General features: G+C 41.0%; 1 protein-coding gene across 3 annotated transcripts; it reads left to right on the forward strand.

Moving 5' to 3' along the window:
• Positions 1-1,039: 1,039 nt before the first annotated feature.
• Positions 1,040-15,169, forward strand: LOC113531556 (leucine zipper putative tumor suppressor 3). 3 transcript variants are annotated; one of them, XM_034300734.2, is made up of 6 exons: positions 1,043-1,349; positions 5,071-5,691; positions 6,032-6,607; positions 6,717-7,037; positions 8,462-8,692; positions 10,111-15,169. In XM_034300734.2, exons 2-6 carry the CDS (start codon positions 5,161-5,163, stop codon positions 10,870-10,872), a joined length of 2,421 nt encoding a protein of 806 aa, XP_034156625.1. In that variant the 5' UTR covers positions 1,043-1,349; positions 5,071-5,160; the 3' UTR covers positions 10,873-15,169. The 3 variants fall into 3 exon arrangements, with proteins under 3 accessions (XP_034156627.1, XP_034156625.1, XP_034156626.1); XM_034300735.2 differs by having other exon boundaries at positions 1,044-1,349; positions 5,071-5,661; XM_034300736.2 differs by lacking the exon at positions 8,462-8,692 and having other exon boundaries at positions 1,040-1,349.
• The last annotated feature ends 1,096 nt before the right edge of the window (positions 15,170-16,265 follow it).

The raw sequence follows: 16,265 nt of genomic DNA on the forward strand, positions 1-16,265 counted from the left end.
GTCATATCACTTTTCTGTTACAGCTTGGATGCATGCCATATTCAATGCCACAAAGACTGAACTGTAGTAGAGATTATAGTACAGAAATAGGCATGTTTTTATAATAATAGTGGTCAATTCATTTGGAATGATATGAACCAGTTAAGAGGCAGAATTCAACAGCTTTTTAGTCTGCATTTTTACTTGTTGTTGTGTCTATGTCAGTTATCAGCAAAGGAATAAATATAACTTTAATATTTTTTCCTCAAATGCTCTTTAATTCTTAACCTGTTATGCTGGCATAATACTTGACCCAAGAAAAAAGGGTTAATGTAAGTTGTGTTATTATGGTATTTACATTGTAGGCCTGCTCCAGAATTAAGCGTAAAGTGTTTTTTTTTTTTTTTTTGTCTCCATGAAAACCCGTAGGCGCCTTCTTGTATCATTTCTGATTTTAAAGAGCAAACGAAGATATTTTGGGATCACGTGACTGTAGTATAGCCTATCAAATTCTATAATACTAAATATATACCGATCAGCCATAACATTAAAACCACTGACAGGTGAAGAGAATAACTTTATCTTGTTACAGTGGAATCTGTCAGGGGTGGGATATATTAGGCAGCAAGTGAACAGTCAGTTCTCGAAATAGATGTGCTGGAAGCAGGAAAAATGGGCAAGCATAAAGATCATAGCATCTTTGACAATATATATATATATATATATATATATATATAGAGAGAGAGAGAGAGAGAGCAAGACAGAGTTTTATATATATATTCTGCTATATATTAAACTATATATATATATATATATATATATACATATACATATATATATAATACGTATTACATGGTATATAACATTACTGGTGAGGTATTCAGTATGCTAGTATGGCATTTCAAACTGAGGTAGCACTCTATTAGGCTAGGAAGAGACTAGAGAAATTAATACGCACGCGCTTTAGGTAAGGGGGGGGGAGGGAAAGGGGGCGGAGCCGTCGTCCGCCAAAAGGGGGCGGGGCGTCGGTGGGTGTGTGTGACACAGCTGACGCTCTCGAGCCTATACCTCCATCACCTCATCATCCTCCAGCTCCGGGGTGTGTGTGTGTGTGTGTATGAGAGTGCGAGTGTGTGTGAGAGAGTGTGTGTATGTGTGTGACTGAGAGAGAGAGAGAGAGACAGAGAGAGAGAGAGAGAGAGAGACTGTGCGCGTACACACCGCGCTTTTTTCTTTTCCGTTTTCTGCCCCCGCCCCCTACCCTTTACCGTTTCCCCAGGAATCTGCGGAACCTAACCTAGCGGCGGCGGGAGAGTCGCGCGCTCACGGACATCGGTAGAAGAGGAAGAGGAAGAGGAGTCGCGCGACCAGTAAGTACCTGCGGCTCTCTCAGCCTCCTTCGGTGCCCTAAATACCCCCCTCTCCCCCCCACTTCCAAAAAAAAAAAAAAAAAAAGCTGATAATGTTGCTTTACCGGCTGCGTTTTGGTTTAACGGGAGGCGCGCGCGCGCGGCAGAGAGACACAGCGCTACAGTGAGAGAGAGAGTCCGCGTTTTTATCACGGTTTCTTATTCGATTGCGAGTAAAGACGACAGGATTTTATATGATGGAGAAAAAGGAAAGGGAGGGAGAGGGGGGTCAGGGTGCAGAAACGCAGCGTTTAACGCGTTTTGCTTTTTTTTTTTTTTTTTTTTTTTTTTGCTTGACCCAAACGTGTTATGTAATTATGCAACGCGTAAAGAAGACAGACAGGGAATAAAAACAGCGCGAGCTGGATCGTGCATCATCCGTAGTGGGTCTCTCCATTGTGCTCTGAGGATGTAGAGCAGATTTGTGCGAGAAAACATTACAGCCACCTCACCTGATCTATCTCTGCATGTGTCTCACTGCTAGGCCTGTAGATCCTTTGTAAGGTGCACTGTGATGTGTGATGTGTGCACTGACATGCACTGACAAAACGCTGCATGTTTGCGAATGCATATGTGTATGTGGAGTGGATGTCATAAAGGTTCAGGTGTTGGATACGTGTGTATCTGATGGACTCAGAGCAGGAGCACGGCACGCAGGAGGGCCTGGAGAGGAATAAAGCTGAGCAGTACAGCACAGCAGCTCCTCTGGTCTCTCGATGCAGGCCAAACCATCTCACCATCACAAGCACCACAACCTGCATCCATCTGTGATCATCTGTCTATCTCTCTCAAATGCACTGTGTGCCGCGACATAGCCACCATCAAGCAACCTGACATGGCTGAAAGCATCATGGCAGCCTATAAGTTTGCTTCTGCAGCATCACAGATGCTTTAGTAAAGCAGGTGAATGTTGTTCTGCGACGCCAATTAGACGTCTGATGTCCACCAGTACGTGTGTATCGCAAGCATCATCATCATCATCATCATCACAGTGTCTCAGATTATCCGGAGGTGGGAATTATCGAGGTGTGTGTGTGTGTGTGTGCGCATGGGAGTGATGATGTAATGCGTGTGAGTGAGCGACTGTAGCAGAGAGAGAGAGAGAGAGAGAGAGAGGTAGTGGAGGCACGTGCCACTGCCAATCCAACGCAGGACCCCTGCTGGATAAACGAGGATACTGCACTCAGACACGACCACTTCCTAAGATGGCACATGCACTGTAATAACCTCAGTGTAGGTTATCAGCCAAGGTGTTATAAAGCAGTAACGTGTGTGTGTGTGTGTGTGCATTCTCTATATTTCAGTCACATCTTTGTTACATGAGTCATAGAAAGCTCATTGCATATCACTACACTGCTTCTATATGCACCACATATAGTGAGTTTTATGTCTACATTTATCTATTTGTATAGATAAATATGCATAATACCTTATACAATATACCGCGATTTTCAGTACACTCAGTATATTATTGAGGACATTTTAAAATATTCCATTATATTATTCCATTATTCCAGGAAGGTAAATCTTGCTAGGTGACATAACATATCTAAATAGGTTTATACTGAAATATTTCTGACATGTGATGCATTGGCATCACAAGGGGGATTAACTAGTGCTAGCACAGTTACAATGGTGTTTAATATAAGATAAATCTTTAACGATCTTAAAGTCTCATTCAGGTTTTGCTGTTAGCTCCTAAAAACAAAAGAGCAAGAAATTCTTAATTTTCCAGTGATATTCAACACCATATTAACGAGAAATCAAGTGTAGAATTAGTGGAGACACCGGTTCATTGGACTCAAAGTTCCAGAATGCAATGCAGCTATACAACAGTTAAAGCAGAGACTCAGCTCAGCTAGTTAGTGATCTAGATGATGTGTGCGATGGTGTTGACGGTGGTATTAGTATGAAAGTTGAAGCTTTGGAAGCTGATCTGTTTGAGCATAGTGCACAGATGAAGAGGCAAGAGAGCCGGACAGACTACAGGACTAAGGCACTGCTGCGTCGCTCCCTTTATGAAGAGCAGAAGCGAGGGCTAAATCCCACTGGTGCTGCTGTTAGCATGAAGTTAAACAGGCATTGTGGGTAATGTAGGAAACCATGTCGATGAAACCTTTTTGTGCAATTAAAGATCATATATTAATGATAAAAAACGATATGGAAGTCATTCCGTGCTATGCGTGAATATAGTAATATAGTCAGCTCATTCATGTTTGTCAGTATGCCTTAAAGTCTCAGATTTTTATTCACTTATTTATTTAAAGGACATTATTCAGTTACTACAGTGACACTAGTAAGAAAGGTGTGTAGTTACGAGAGTGAGAAATGTCTGGACCCCGGGAGAATTACAGATTATAAAGCCTTGACATGCTTTTGTCAGTTACAAACAATTACATTTTACTACTGTCTTGAATCATGAAAGAACTGCTGTGAAGGGTCATTTACACTTGAAATGCAACAATAACTAATACAGATATACATACTTCATTGTCTATATTTTAAAAGAAAATCAGTAAGTACATACAGGCATATTATAATACACGCATACTGTGTATCAAATTGAGGTGTAAAATTTCAATAAAGGTGTTGAGTATTCTCACAAGCCAGACCCCTGTCTTTCCCCAGAGAGTCTGGTACTTGGCTACTTTCACAGGAAGAGGGTGTTTCACTGCAAATGGTCAACCACGTTTAATGTTTCAATCAAAGCTAAAAAAAATGTAAAAGCTTTTCCCCCCGAAAAGCTTGTGTCACAGAATTCAAAAATTTTTCCCAGTGGAAACTCATTGACATGGAAAATTGCCTATGCATGGAAGTGCAGAGAATTAAATTGCAACTTTCAACATTCTGAAGCTAGTGGCCAGAAAAGTGTGCAAAAGATGTCAGGCTGAGACTAGATGCTGTGCAGAACATATGTCTATGGTTTGGCTGTTTTATTTGAGAGATCATAAATTCGAGTCCAACCTATGCCACAGTCATACAGTAGAACCTGTGCATTTAGTTAGCCTTCCTACCCAGGCATCCTGATAATATCTCTGTTTTTAAACGCTTTTCTGTTGCACAGTGCGGTATTGAAATCTTTAACAGTAGTATAGTTTTTATTTCACTTATTTCTAGATGCTTTGAGAAGTAATGTGAAAATTTATTAATTTCACAATTTCATATTTTTCAGACTTATTTATTTATTTGTGTTCATTTACGTAAAATCACAGCAGGTTTTCTTAGCAAACAGGCTTTCTTAGAGATATTATGCCTGATTTGATATTTTTTACCCACACATACATGAAATTCAATTCATCTTGAAGCTGGGATGAATTGCAGAAGACTTCCTATTCACTGTGTTTGCTCATTACATAGGGTATAATATAATGACTTTGTAGACTCAATGACGTAATGACAGTGCATTATATACCCAAAAAAGCACAATTTAATGTTTGGTCAAAGAAAAATTGCAACTTCATGTATTTTTGTTGTATTTAATGTCGTCTCACATAATCTGTACTTTGTCTCACACTCACGTTCAAAATCAAGAGGATAGGAGCTATGATGTCAAATTGATAGCAGGATTTTTGATGCATCACCAGCTTACCCTCTTGTCTTCATTGAATTATTTCTGTGTGCTTCACTGATCCATTTCCTTTTTTCTTTTGTGCTGATCCTTTTCCTTTTTTCTTTTGTGCAGTGCGCGTACCTGCGGCCCAGCCCGGCTGCCTCGCCTGCCCCGGCCCATTGGCGCCGTGGCCGGCTGAGTGAGGGGCTCTGAGCTCCTGGTATGGGCAGCGTGGGCAGTGGAGCCTCCAGCCAGCGGGCCATCACCATGCGAAGTGTGGGCACGCGGACCACCCCGAACGGGCCCCTGGCGCCCGCGCTGCCCCCAAACTCTGTCCGCCGACGTCTGGATGACCGCAGCTTCAGCGCTGACCGGCTGCCAGCACCGGCCACCAAGACAGCAGGCGTCACTGCCAACGAGCACTCCGAGCGCACAGCCGCTTCTCATAATGCTAATCGGCAGCACACCGTCAATGGTGAGCGGCTGCTCTCAAATGCTTCTTTCTCCAATGGGCCTGTGAGGAGGGAGCAAGGCCACAGGCGAGGCGAGAGCCTAGATCTGTGTGGAAACAGTATAGTCCTCAACAACAACAACAATGAAAACAAGAACAGCAGCCATCAAGCACCAGCGCAGCAGCAGCACAAGGACAAGAGCAAAGCCAAGACGGACAACCACAACCCTCCCAACATCCTGCCCATCTCTGGCAAGCTGGAGCAAGCACAGGTACAGCATGGCCTGAGCACCGAGGGGAAGGTATTTCATTTTGGTGACATATCTGGTGTGGTGTAACTTATACATCTGATTGATCTTTTACTAAAGTTCCACACTCCTTCTGCATACTTGTATAAAATGCAGTGAAGTGTACACACAGGTACTTTGTTTACTATAAGGTATGCATTGATGTATGTTGTGCCCATAGAAATACGTATTGGAGACTAGATTATGATGTCATTCCATAGATAGCAATAGAAACTGTTTATTGGTTCTTCTACAATTTTCCCACAACATGCTCTGTGTACTTTTATATGTCTAATTTAAACATTTGTACTTAATCAAATACAACAGGTGAACAAGCCATTACTTTCCTATTTAGGACCCTGACGCACTGGTCCGTCCCTCCGCCTTCAAGCCTGTGGTGCCCAAGAGCTTTCATTCCATGCAAAACCTCGTGTGCCCCCTTCAAGCCAGTGTGGGTGCAGGTGGGGGCACATCGGGCAGCGGTGCAGGTGAGAGAGGTGGCCAGGGCACCTCGGGAATCCGTCTGGATGAGGAAACCCCTAACAGCAGAGGAACACACTCTGGTGGAGGTATCCGAGCAGGCCAGGGCAGCCTGTCTGATTCTGGCAGGAATTCACTGACCAGTCTGCCCACGTATGCAGGTACAGGCTCAGGCTATGGCCCTCCCCCGGCCCTTGGGCCCCTCAGTGCCTCCACCAGCCACATCAACCGTCTGGGTACTGCAACAACCGGCCTGGACAAGCCAGATAAACCAGGCTACCAGAATGGGCTGAGTGCCTCTGACAGTGGTCACTCGTCTTCGGGCAAGAGCTCGTCGTCTTATCAGCGCCTGAGCCACTTGAGCGATGCGCCGGCGCCCTTGCGGCCATCGCCGTCCTCCGATGACGTAATTCGTGACCTGGAGGACCGCTTATGGGAAAGAGAGCAAGAGGTGAGGATGGAGGTATTTCATCATAGCTCAGCCGTGTAGAAATTAAAGTCCATGTGCATTGTTCCTGCGTTGATTATGCTTTCTGTGTTGTCCCATTCCTCATTCCCAGGTGCTCCATATGAGACGGAACCTGGATCAGAGTGAGGCGGCAATCGTGCAGGTGTTTGAGGAGAAGCAGCGGGTGTGGGAGCGTGAAATGGAGGAACTGAGGCAGAACTATGCCGGACGGCTACAGCAGGTGACCCGTCGCGCCCAGCGTTCACAGCAGGCCCTGCAGGCCCAGATCAGCCGTCTGCAGCAGGACAAGCGCAGGCTCCAGGACGAGATGACGCTGCTCCTGGCCCAGCGTGAAGAGCTGGAGAAGAAGTGCCTGGACTACAGGAAGGAGCAGGCTGACCTCCTGCCCAAGCTGGAGGAGACCAAGTGGGAGGTGAGGGAATAGAGATTAATGAAATACTTTGTTCAAAACTTTGCGGTCTCCTTACCGCAAATGTAATCCATCAGACAAGACATGTCTTAGGTTTTGAACAAGAAGTGTAATGTAGTTAATAATAAAGTTAAATGAGAAACCTTTTGAAAATTTTATCTTTGGCCAAACTTTTTTTTATTCATTTAAGGGAACATTTAAGGCTACTTCAAATTATAAATTGGCCATGATATACTAGGACATTTATTTAGTTTTGTCATCGTCCAAAGAGGATTATAGGATCCTTCATACAAAATTGGATTTTAAAATCTAGATAATAATTTGGTGATGTTAGCATAATCACTAGTTGTTATTTACTGGTTCTTCTACAATTGTCCCATAACATGCTGGTGTAATAAAATACCAGCACCTGATGCTTGGTAAATAATCATTATAATCTAGATAATAATTTGCTGTTGATAGCATAATCACTAGTTGTTGGCCGATGGTAGCTGAATTGGTAATGTAATGCAAATGTTCATGCAAAATGTCCAGTGTCTTACAGTTATTCTCATCACTGTCTATCATTTTTTTTTAATGGGCCAAATTGCTGGAATTGCTGAACATTTATAACAAACAAGTGTCAACATTCACTAAGCTGTTATAAGAAGCCTGAACCTTTATATTCAGCAAGTAACCTAGTTAGTGGTCCACAAACCAGACCACTAGCTTTGCTAGGCAGTCTGGTACATCTCATCAGTGACCCCATTTATAACATTTCATGCATGTTGGTTCTGGATTGTATCCTGATAAAATTTTAACCACATTCATTTGCCAAATAAGTCTCAGATTCCTGTATCATTGCTGTTACACACAGTACTATCATTTACTCACCACTAACTGCTTCACACACAACTCTTTAATAACATTTATACCTGAGATTTCATAAACATTTTCCATGAACTTGCTCTGGAAAGCTCAGGATGTCACAGTGTTCGTTTTCTAACTGGAAGTGTAAAGCGCCAGTCAGACTGCAGTCTTCAAGATCCTAAAGGTTGTGGACAGAAAAGTGTACAGAAGATTTCAGATGCTCCATATCCTGTGGATGGAGTGTCTGAGACTGAGTCTCCCAGTATCCTGACTTTAGTGACAGCAAGTTAATGTGAGCTATTAGCACTAGTTAACCCTGATATGTCACACTAGACCTGTTTAATGAGTTGCCCATGGCCTGGTCTGACCCATTAAAATTTTTAATGGCCCACTTGAGGCTGTCAGTTAATTAGTAACCTCTCTCTAATAGTCACTGTTACCAGTAACAGCTTTCTGGTGGCATGGCCAGCATACCTCATGTGCTTTTTTTTCCCCATTTAGGCCCCTTTTACTAAATTTTAACAGCTGTGAGCTGGAGCGCACTCGTATGGCCATCATTCGCTCTGCTTGCTCTTCAGGTGTGTCAGAAGGCAGGTGAGATCTCCTTGCTGAAACAACAGCTGAGGGAGAGCCAGGGCGAGGTGACCCAGCGTGCTGGAGAGATGGTGGCCCTGAGGAATCAGCTGAAGGAGCTGAACGCCCAGCTGAGGGAGCGGGAGCAGGCCGAGATCAGCCTGAAGGAGTCCTTCTGCACCAAGACACTGGAACTGGAGCGCTGCGAGGCAGAACTGCAGGCCATGCTGGCCGAGGTGCTGACTTAACCCAAACCAGCCCTTATAAGGGCTCTGCCTGAATATCCGTACACTGAAAAAACAGTATTTTTTAAAATAAATTTCATGCATCATTGCATAAAGATGAGGCAGTGGACGGGGACAGAGGTATTGGGTCAGTGCCTGTTACATCAGTTTTGTTATATTTTTTCAACCTGTTAGGTTTGTGTCCTACGTTACACTGTAGAGATGTGTTTTGTAGTCCTGCTCCTCAACTGCTAGGCAGGGACAGCTATAGGGAACGGCTACGATGACCAGAAATAAACCTGCTCATACCATAGCCATTAACATCACTACACAAAAACTCTAACATACGCAAACCATTCTACAATTTGTGTTGACTATGAAAAAACTTACAATGCAAAAATACATCAAGAAGATAAACTAATCTCAAAAATGGATGCATCTGTTATCTCACTGGGACTGTCAGAAGCAAATGGCATAATTAGTCAAATTAGCCAATGTCTTTATCTAGTATACTCTACTATACTCTAATATACTCTAAATTCTTTGAAAGGATAGATTTGTTATCATGAGTGAAAAAGTCTATTTCAACACACAAGTAACTCATCCTAGCTTCTTGATGTACCAACCATGTCAAAATGGTGTTTGTTGTCTAGTAGACCAGCCAGCTATGGGAAGCAGCACATGCGCAGAAACTTTTTTTTTTTCTCAGTCACTGTAGCCTTAAAGTCCCTATTTTCATTTTCCTTCCCCTAATACAACTCAAGATATGCACTCATTACCAAGACTTTCATGATGTAACAGTTTCATCTCTGCAAAAAGTGCAGGGCAGCCCAACTCCAGCACTGGACAGTCATTGAACTACATCCTGTGTAGTGTTTTTCCGTGTCTAGAAATCCAGATTCAGCTCATCAGCTATTTTTTCCTCTTGATTGGATAAGATTATTGTTGGACTGAAATGTAACATGTCTTACTGCAACTATATAATTCAGTTATTGGAATTCAAATTTTAATAATAAGGTTTCAGTCTACCTTAGGATTCGTAAATACAGAAATTACATACAACCAAACACTCATCTAAGCATGTTACATGAAATATTAACTTCCAAAACTAGCATTTCATATCGCTGGCTAAATTTAGTTGCATTGCACTATGCTAGTACACACCTCTTTTGTATCCAATATTTGAACCCATATGCTAATTTGTTAATCTGGCAAAATATAAAATATTAAGCTAGTTGGTGCCAATACTGACTTTTTTTTTTTTTCCTTGTATAGAAAAATAAGTTTTTTTTTCTGCTCACAGCATTCAAAAAAGTCTGTACACTTGAGTCAGGTAACTAATTGAAGTCATTACTTAGCCCTTTTGCTCAGTCTTTTCCTCTCATTCGTTCACACCGGCTCTCTGTCTCTAATTTTGTCTTACCCTATAGGTGACCGTCCTGAGAGACAAGCTGAGTGCATTTGAGACAGAGGTGGCCGGGCTGAAGAAAGCCCTGAGTGAGCTTAGCAACACCACTAGCACTCGCACCACTGAATCCAGCTTGGCCGATATGGGTCAGCTGGTGCTGTCTCGGAGCCGGGAACGCCTCCTCTCGCCCCTGAGCCCACCAGAGACGCCCACCTCGTTGCCCCCTCTCTCGTCGCTGCCCTCTGTGCCCTCACTTCCTCCTGTGCCCTCACTCCCCCCTTTGCCTGCACTGCCCGCCCCGGACCCACTGCTCAGCCTGCAGAGCGATGATTCCAAGGTGCAGCGGCAGGAAGCAGGTGACCTGCGGCGCCAACTGGAGCTACTCCAGGGGGAGCTGCGTCTGGAGCGGCAGCAGCGTGAGCGCCAGGCACTCACCTTCGCCCACGAGCGCCAAACCTGGCAGGGAGAAAAAGAGCGTGTGCTCAAGTACCAGGCACAGCTGCAGCTCAGCTATGTAGAGATGCTGCAGAAGAACCAGGCACTGGAAGAGCGCGTCGACCAGCTCGGGGCCCAGCTGGCCACTCCGATCCTGGTATCGCCGGCAACACCAACTTCGCCGCCTCCCTCCGCTAGTCTTGAGGTGCCCACAACAGCGCCTGTGGCCGTGTCAATCACCTCCCCGACTCCCCCGGTCGAGGAGAAAAAGGTGCCTGCCCTGCACCAGCTGGCGCCCCCGTGGCCCGTTCCCACTCGTCTGGAGAGGATCGAGTCAACAGAGATATGATGCCAGAAAATGTGACCTCTTTGATGCAGTATAAAAAAAAAAAGAAACACTTAGAGCACCAGTTACAATAGCGTTAAGTACAAACCCTCCTGAAACAAAAACGTCATGTCTATAACTTCTGAGGACAGTCCAAGGATGCCCTGCTGAGTGAGGCAGACGTCAGGGTTGAGGGGTGCAAGTTGCTAAGTAATATGTTTGTGTGGCCTTATGACTGACCTAGGAAAAGCTCTGGATCCTAAAAGGTGTTGGTTTGGGTGGAGGGGGTGTAGGAAGAGCTGGCCCTGAGTCTGTAGCCAAGAGGAACATGAGTAGATCGAACACTCAGGGGATAAGGGATCAGGCATTAATAATTCATATTTAAGGCTAGACTGTTGTAAGCTAGCTCTCAATGCACGGTTCATGATAACAAATATTTCACAATATAAATCTATATCGACAGATCTCAAGTTAAACTTTAAAAACACAACTGATATTATTTAAAGGTGCAGTTTTGTAAACTAAATCTATAAGCATATACTTTCAAAGAAAAACTGTGATTTGCAATATTGCCATGGAGTACATGTGGCTAGTTTCTTCACTTTGGTTTGTTTAAAATTTTCCGGCCTGGAAATGAGTTTAATTCCCCCCGCTGGAACAGAGCTACTTTACTCCACCACTATCCCTTCAAAGAAGACAGACGAGGCCTAAACATAATGGGCTGGTGGGGAGAGGAATGTTTTCTAATATTTTCACTGCAAGTGCATTTCACATCACAGGCAGCAACCACAGGGCTGAACAAATTACAAATCTGCTCCTTTAAATAACATTTCTCCAAACCCTACAGCAAACAAAATAAAGAATATATAGAATAGCATCCATATTAGCTGAAGAGACTCTTTTTTAAAAAAAATCTTAATTAGAAGCTACAGGGAGAGATCTGATGCTCTTCCTGTCTATGGTGCTTGTCCATACCACACCAGTGTGTGTTTTTTTTTCCAAAATGAAGGACCAAATATTTAAGAGGCGTTGCTGGTCTCGAGTTCCCTCATAGTGGACGTAGTCGCAATAGTGATTACCAGTGGACTCCAAGACCTGGTGTGTTGTATAGGAGCGTGCCTCAACCCTCCTGCTCTGATAGCGAAAGCAGCGGCGGAGGACCGACACGTGGTCATTTGACTCGAAACCGTATTACCAGAACATTTCTGCTTTTCACCTTTGTATTCCATGTTTCTGAAACAGTGTAGAATATATTAGAGAGCGAGCGAGAGGTATTGAAAAAAACAAACAAAAAAAAAACAAATAGTTTAATGCACTTTGCTTTGGTCTCAGACAATGTTTCTTTTTAAGAGAGGTGTGTGTTTTTGATGAACAGCATCTGCTGAGTGATGTTTGGTTTATGAAGCTGCTAGTTAGTGGAGGAGTCAGCGGCTGAGCCAAAAAAAAATTAAGAAAGAAAAAAGTGCTAAGAGGGCAATTAGAATAGCGCATGGTCGGAGAAGGGTGCACTTCTGAAGCACGGTCCGTCCACCGCTAATGAACTAATGAGTCCGTTTAAGTGGGACCTTACCTTCTTCCAAAAAAGAATATGTGTCAATGTATACTTTCTGAAAGTATCATTTAGAATATTTGACTTAAGAAAATATATAATATGCAGTAGATTGAAGTGATGTTTTGAAGTAAGTACGCCGTGTACACAGGCTTCGTTGCCATATCTGAGTGGGATATAAAGACTGAAATGTGACTCGTGTGGTTGCGATGGGGAATAGGTAGTGCGACTGTGTAGTGTGGATTCAGATGGTTTAGATATATTTACCACCGGTGGTGAAGAGAAGATGGAGGTGGAAAAGTGGTAGCATTAAACAAAAAACAAAAAAAACAGTAACACCTTTTGTCACAAAGCCTACATCATCATCCTAAAGCATGACGACCATGGGTCCAACTAATTATTTTATATTATTCTTTTATTAATGAATGGTCACTGATACCCTGTTTGCCCACTTATTATTAATGCTATTACTGGCAAAAAAGCTACTATAAGTGTTTTTTTGTTGTAATATTTATGAGAAATAGTATAAATGAGTTAATCTACAAAAGAAATCACTCAGGTATCACTTTTGGTGTCGAATAGCAAAAATAGGCACAGTAAAAGATTCAGGATATTAGATAAAGCCCAGAGTGGCTTTATATGCTCCATATAACAAAATACACCTGAAATAATGTAGGCTACATGCCAATTGGGCATGTGCTAATAACATGTAATACAATACACCATTATATTCAACACGCATGATAGTGCCATCATGGTAACTTATTACTATCACCACACTTTCATTCTGCCTTGGTTCACAGCATGAAAGTTTGATCAGTTGGCGCACCATGGGCGGGTGATATGGCCAAAATATCATATCACGATACTTCACGATATATTTTACATTATAAGTATACATCAAAATATTTAGGTTTGTTAAAAAATGCCACATTTATTCATCGATATCTGGTTTTGAACTTAAATTTTGTAAATCTGTCATTTTATGTTTTCTTTGGAATTACTGTACATCAGGTTTTGAACTTAAATTTAAACCAAACTGAGTTTGTTTTAATTTGTTTGTTATGCCGTTCAACAAGTAAACTCAAATTCAATTTAAAATTCAGTTTTAAAATAATCAGATATCTACAACGAACATTCTGATTTTGGTGGCATGATGCATTTCAAATTCAGTTAATCAAATTCAGATTCAAATTCCAGTAAAGTGCTACATTTAAGCAAACAAGCACAGATACAGTCGTTCAGCCAATCAAGTCAAGAAACGACAGAGCAGCCCATGGTGAGTCGAAACTTAATTAGGATAGAATTAGAATAGTCTTGTGCCAACAAAAGCCAAGTTCTACTTTTTCTGTTTATTTTAAAAATGAATTTGATTAAATTGAAACTTTAATTCAACCTCACAACCAAAAAGAAGCATAAAAATCATATTGAAAAAATTTAAAGCCAAGTTGTAATGCCTCAGCTTTCAATACATAAACATCAGTATACCATTTTTTTTAACCAGTGTCTAGAAAAAAATTTTATCGAACAAAATCAAACTTACAAAATGCTTTCAATAATTCGTGAGTAATGATGGATGTTATAAAAGTTCTGATGATGCCCATGATATTATCCGAAAGGTTATTGCAATTTATTTGTAATTTATTTTACAATAATTGTAATGTATTGCAATATCAATATCAAATGGTCATATTGCCCAGCCATAACGATGCACACGCTTTTTGAAATTTGATACAATACCAGTCTGATATCAGAGCTGTGACCAATACCTGATATTGATCAGACTTTTTTCTGCTTTAAATAATTGAAAAGACTGTTAAAAACAGTTTCATTTGTAGTTATTCTCTCTACACTTTAAGGTGGAAATAGTGACTGTGATTGAGTCACCTGACTTTACAAAAATGTCAAACTTTCAGTAAACATCACAAGTATTCACAGGATATATATATGAACATATATCAGTGGGTTGGATTGGAAAATGTGTCAGTTCTAATTTGATAGTGATTCATCTTTTCAGGCCTATATCCATCAGCACCTCCTGATTAATAATAGAACTGTAAACTATAATAAGAACTGAGATAAATATGGTGATTTTTAACAAAGTATTATGAGCACATGCCTAATACTAATTTAATCTTAAAAACTAAAAACTACACTGCTGTAATATCTGTCACATACACAATTATAATCATACGATTTTTTTTTTGTATCATGTGACCAGATTTGTGACATTTTTTTTGGTAGCTTTATGACACTGGGTGTTAAGTGAGACATAATCTACAAAGCTTTAGATGGACACCACCCCTCTACTGTCTTTGGCCACATTTGCTGCTATGTAATTCTGTTGTGTCCTGCTGTGTTCTTGGTAGAGACAAAGGGGCAGTCGACTGCATGTAAATATCATTGTTATTTATGTGTACATATCTATTCTATCCAAATATACCGAGCTATTGCGTGTGAATACTTTTGTGAATTAATGAGACTGACATGTCAGCTTTTATTTTTCAAACTATCGATATAGGAATATAATATAATATATTAAAATCTTTAAAAAAAAAAAAGTTCAATCGGCCATTACGTGTTATAAGAAGGGAAGACCATGAAAGCCCCTGATGTCTATTTTCCCGTCTCATATTTCTCGGAATGTTTGAAGGGAGGACAAACTGTCATCACTGTTTTCATTCTGATTTTTTTTATGCTTCAAAACCCGCTTGGAAAAAAGCATATCTTAGCAAATATGAATTCAATTAATAAAGATGTGTATAAAATTAATTAAGTATAAGGGTTTTTAAAATTTTTGTTTTCATCATAGGATCATAGAAGGAAGAAAAGTGTGGGAGAAGGGAACGACATGAGATACAGTGACACGTTAAATCACAAATTTAATTCAGATAAACACTTGGGGGTGAGCAGCACCAACAAGGATTAGATTAAGCAGAGTTTTGTTTTACTTTTACTTTCATTTGTGTTGTACTGCTTAATTTTAATCATGGCTTAACAAATCAGCGATTAAAACCTCTCATTAAAACTCTGACCTGGGATTAATTCTTTGTACAGCCAAGATTGTACCCTGTTTACTACACACTGCACTATTTTCTGCAGTTTGGCTTTTTGTAGCCGTGTCCTAAAAGCAAAAATCCTAAAAGGTAAAATCCAGTGTGCTCATAAAATCTCACTTTTTACACATACACTGTATGCAATATATACAACATATTATATACTGTATATAATTATATACAACACATGGATTTATCCTAAAGAATACAGAATGACCATAGTGCGCTTTGCCATTTGTAGGAAATAAGGACTAGGGCACTATTTTAAGACTCAGTGTCCACTGAGTGTTCACCAGGATTTGCCTAAAAATAAGTGAACAGTGTAAGCACCAATGTTACTCAAAAATGAGATTAATTATTATTCATAATTTTCTCCCCCTTACTGGTGAAAAAAAAAATCACAATTTTATTTTTCCATAATCCATCTAACAGCTGGCAGAAATTTAAACCAAATGGGATCCAGGGACCCCGAGAGTCCGGAAAAGCATAGTCCCTGATTTTTCACATTTTGTTACAGACGTGGAAATCACAACTTACTGTTATCAAAGTTATTATGCCTCTAAGTAATGTTCATTAGAATGTAATAATTTTAATTTAAGAAAAGTGTTCTATGAGTGGAAAGTTCAGAAATAGAAAAAACCTCTCTGACTTCAATAAATATTCAGGAAATATTATTGTACACATTTAAAAAAAAAGGGCATAGCTGGATTATATTCATTAAAAACAAAAAACACGTTCTGTAGATTTTTTTTTGAGCAGTTAAAGGGGTCCCTGGTTGCAAAAAAAAACCACTTCAGATGCAAGATTATATT

This window comes from Pangasianodon hypophthalmus, chromosome 27 (assembly GCF_027358585.1).
Source record: "Pangasianodon hypophthalmus isolate fPanHyp1 chromosome 27, fPanHyp1.pri, whole genome shotgun sequence".
Lineage (NCBI taxonomy): Eukaryota > Metazoa > Chordata > Actinopteri > Siluriformes > Pangasiidae > Pangasianodon > Pangasianodon hypophthalmus.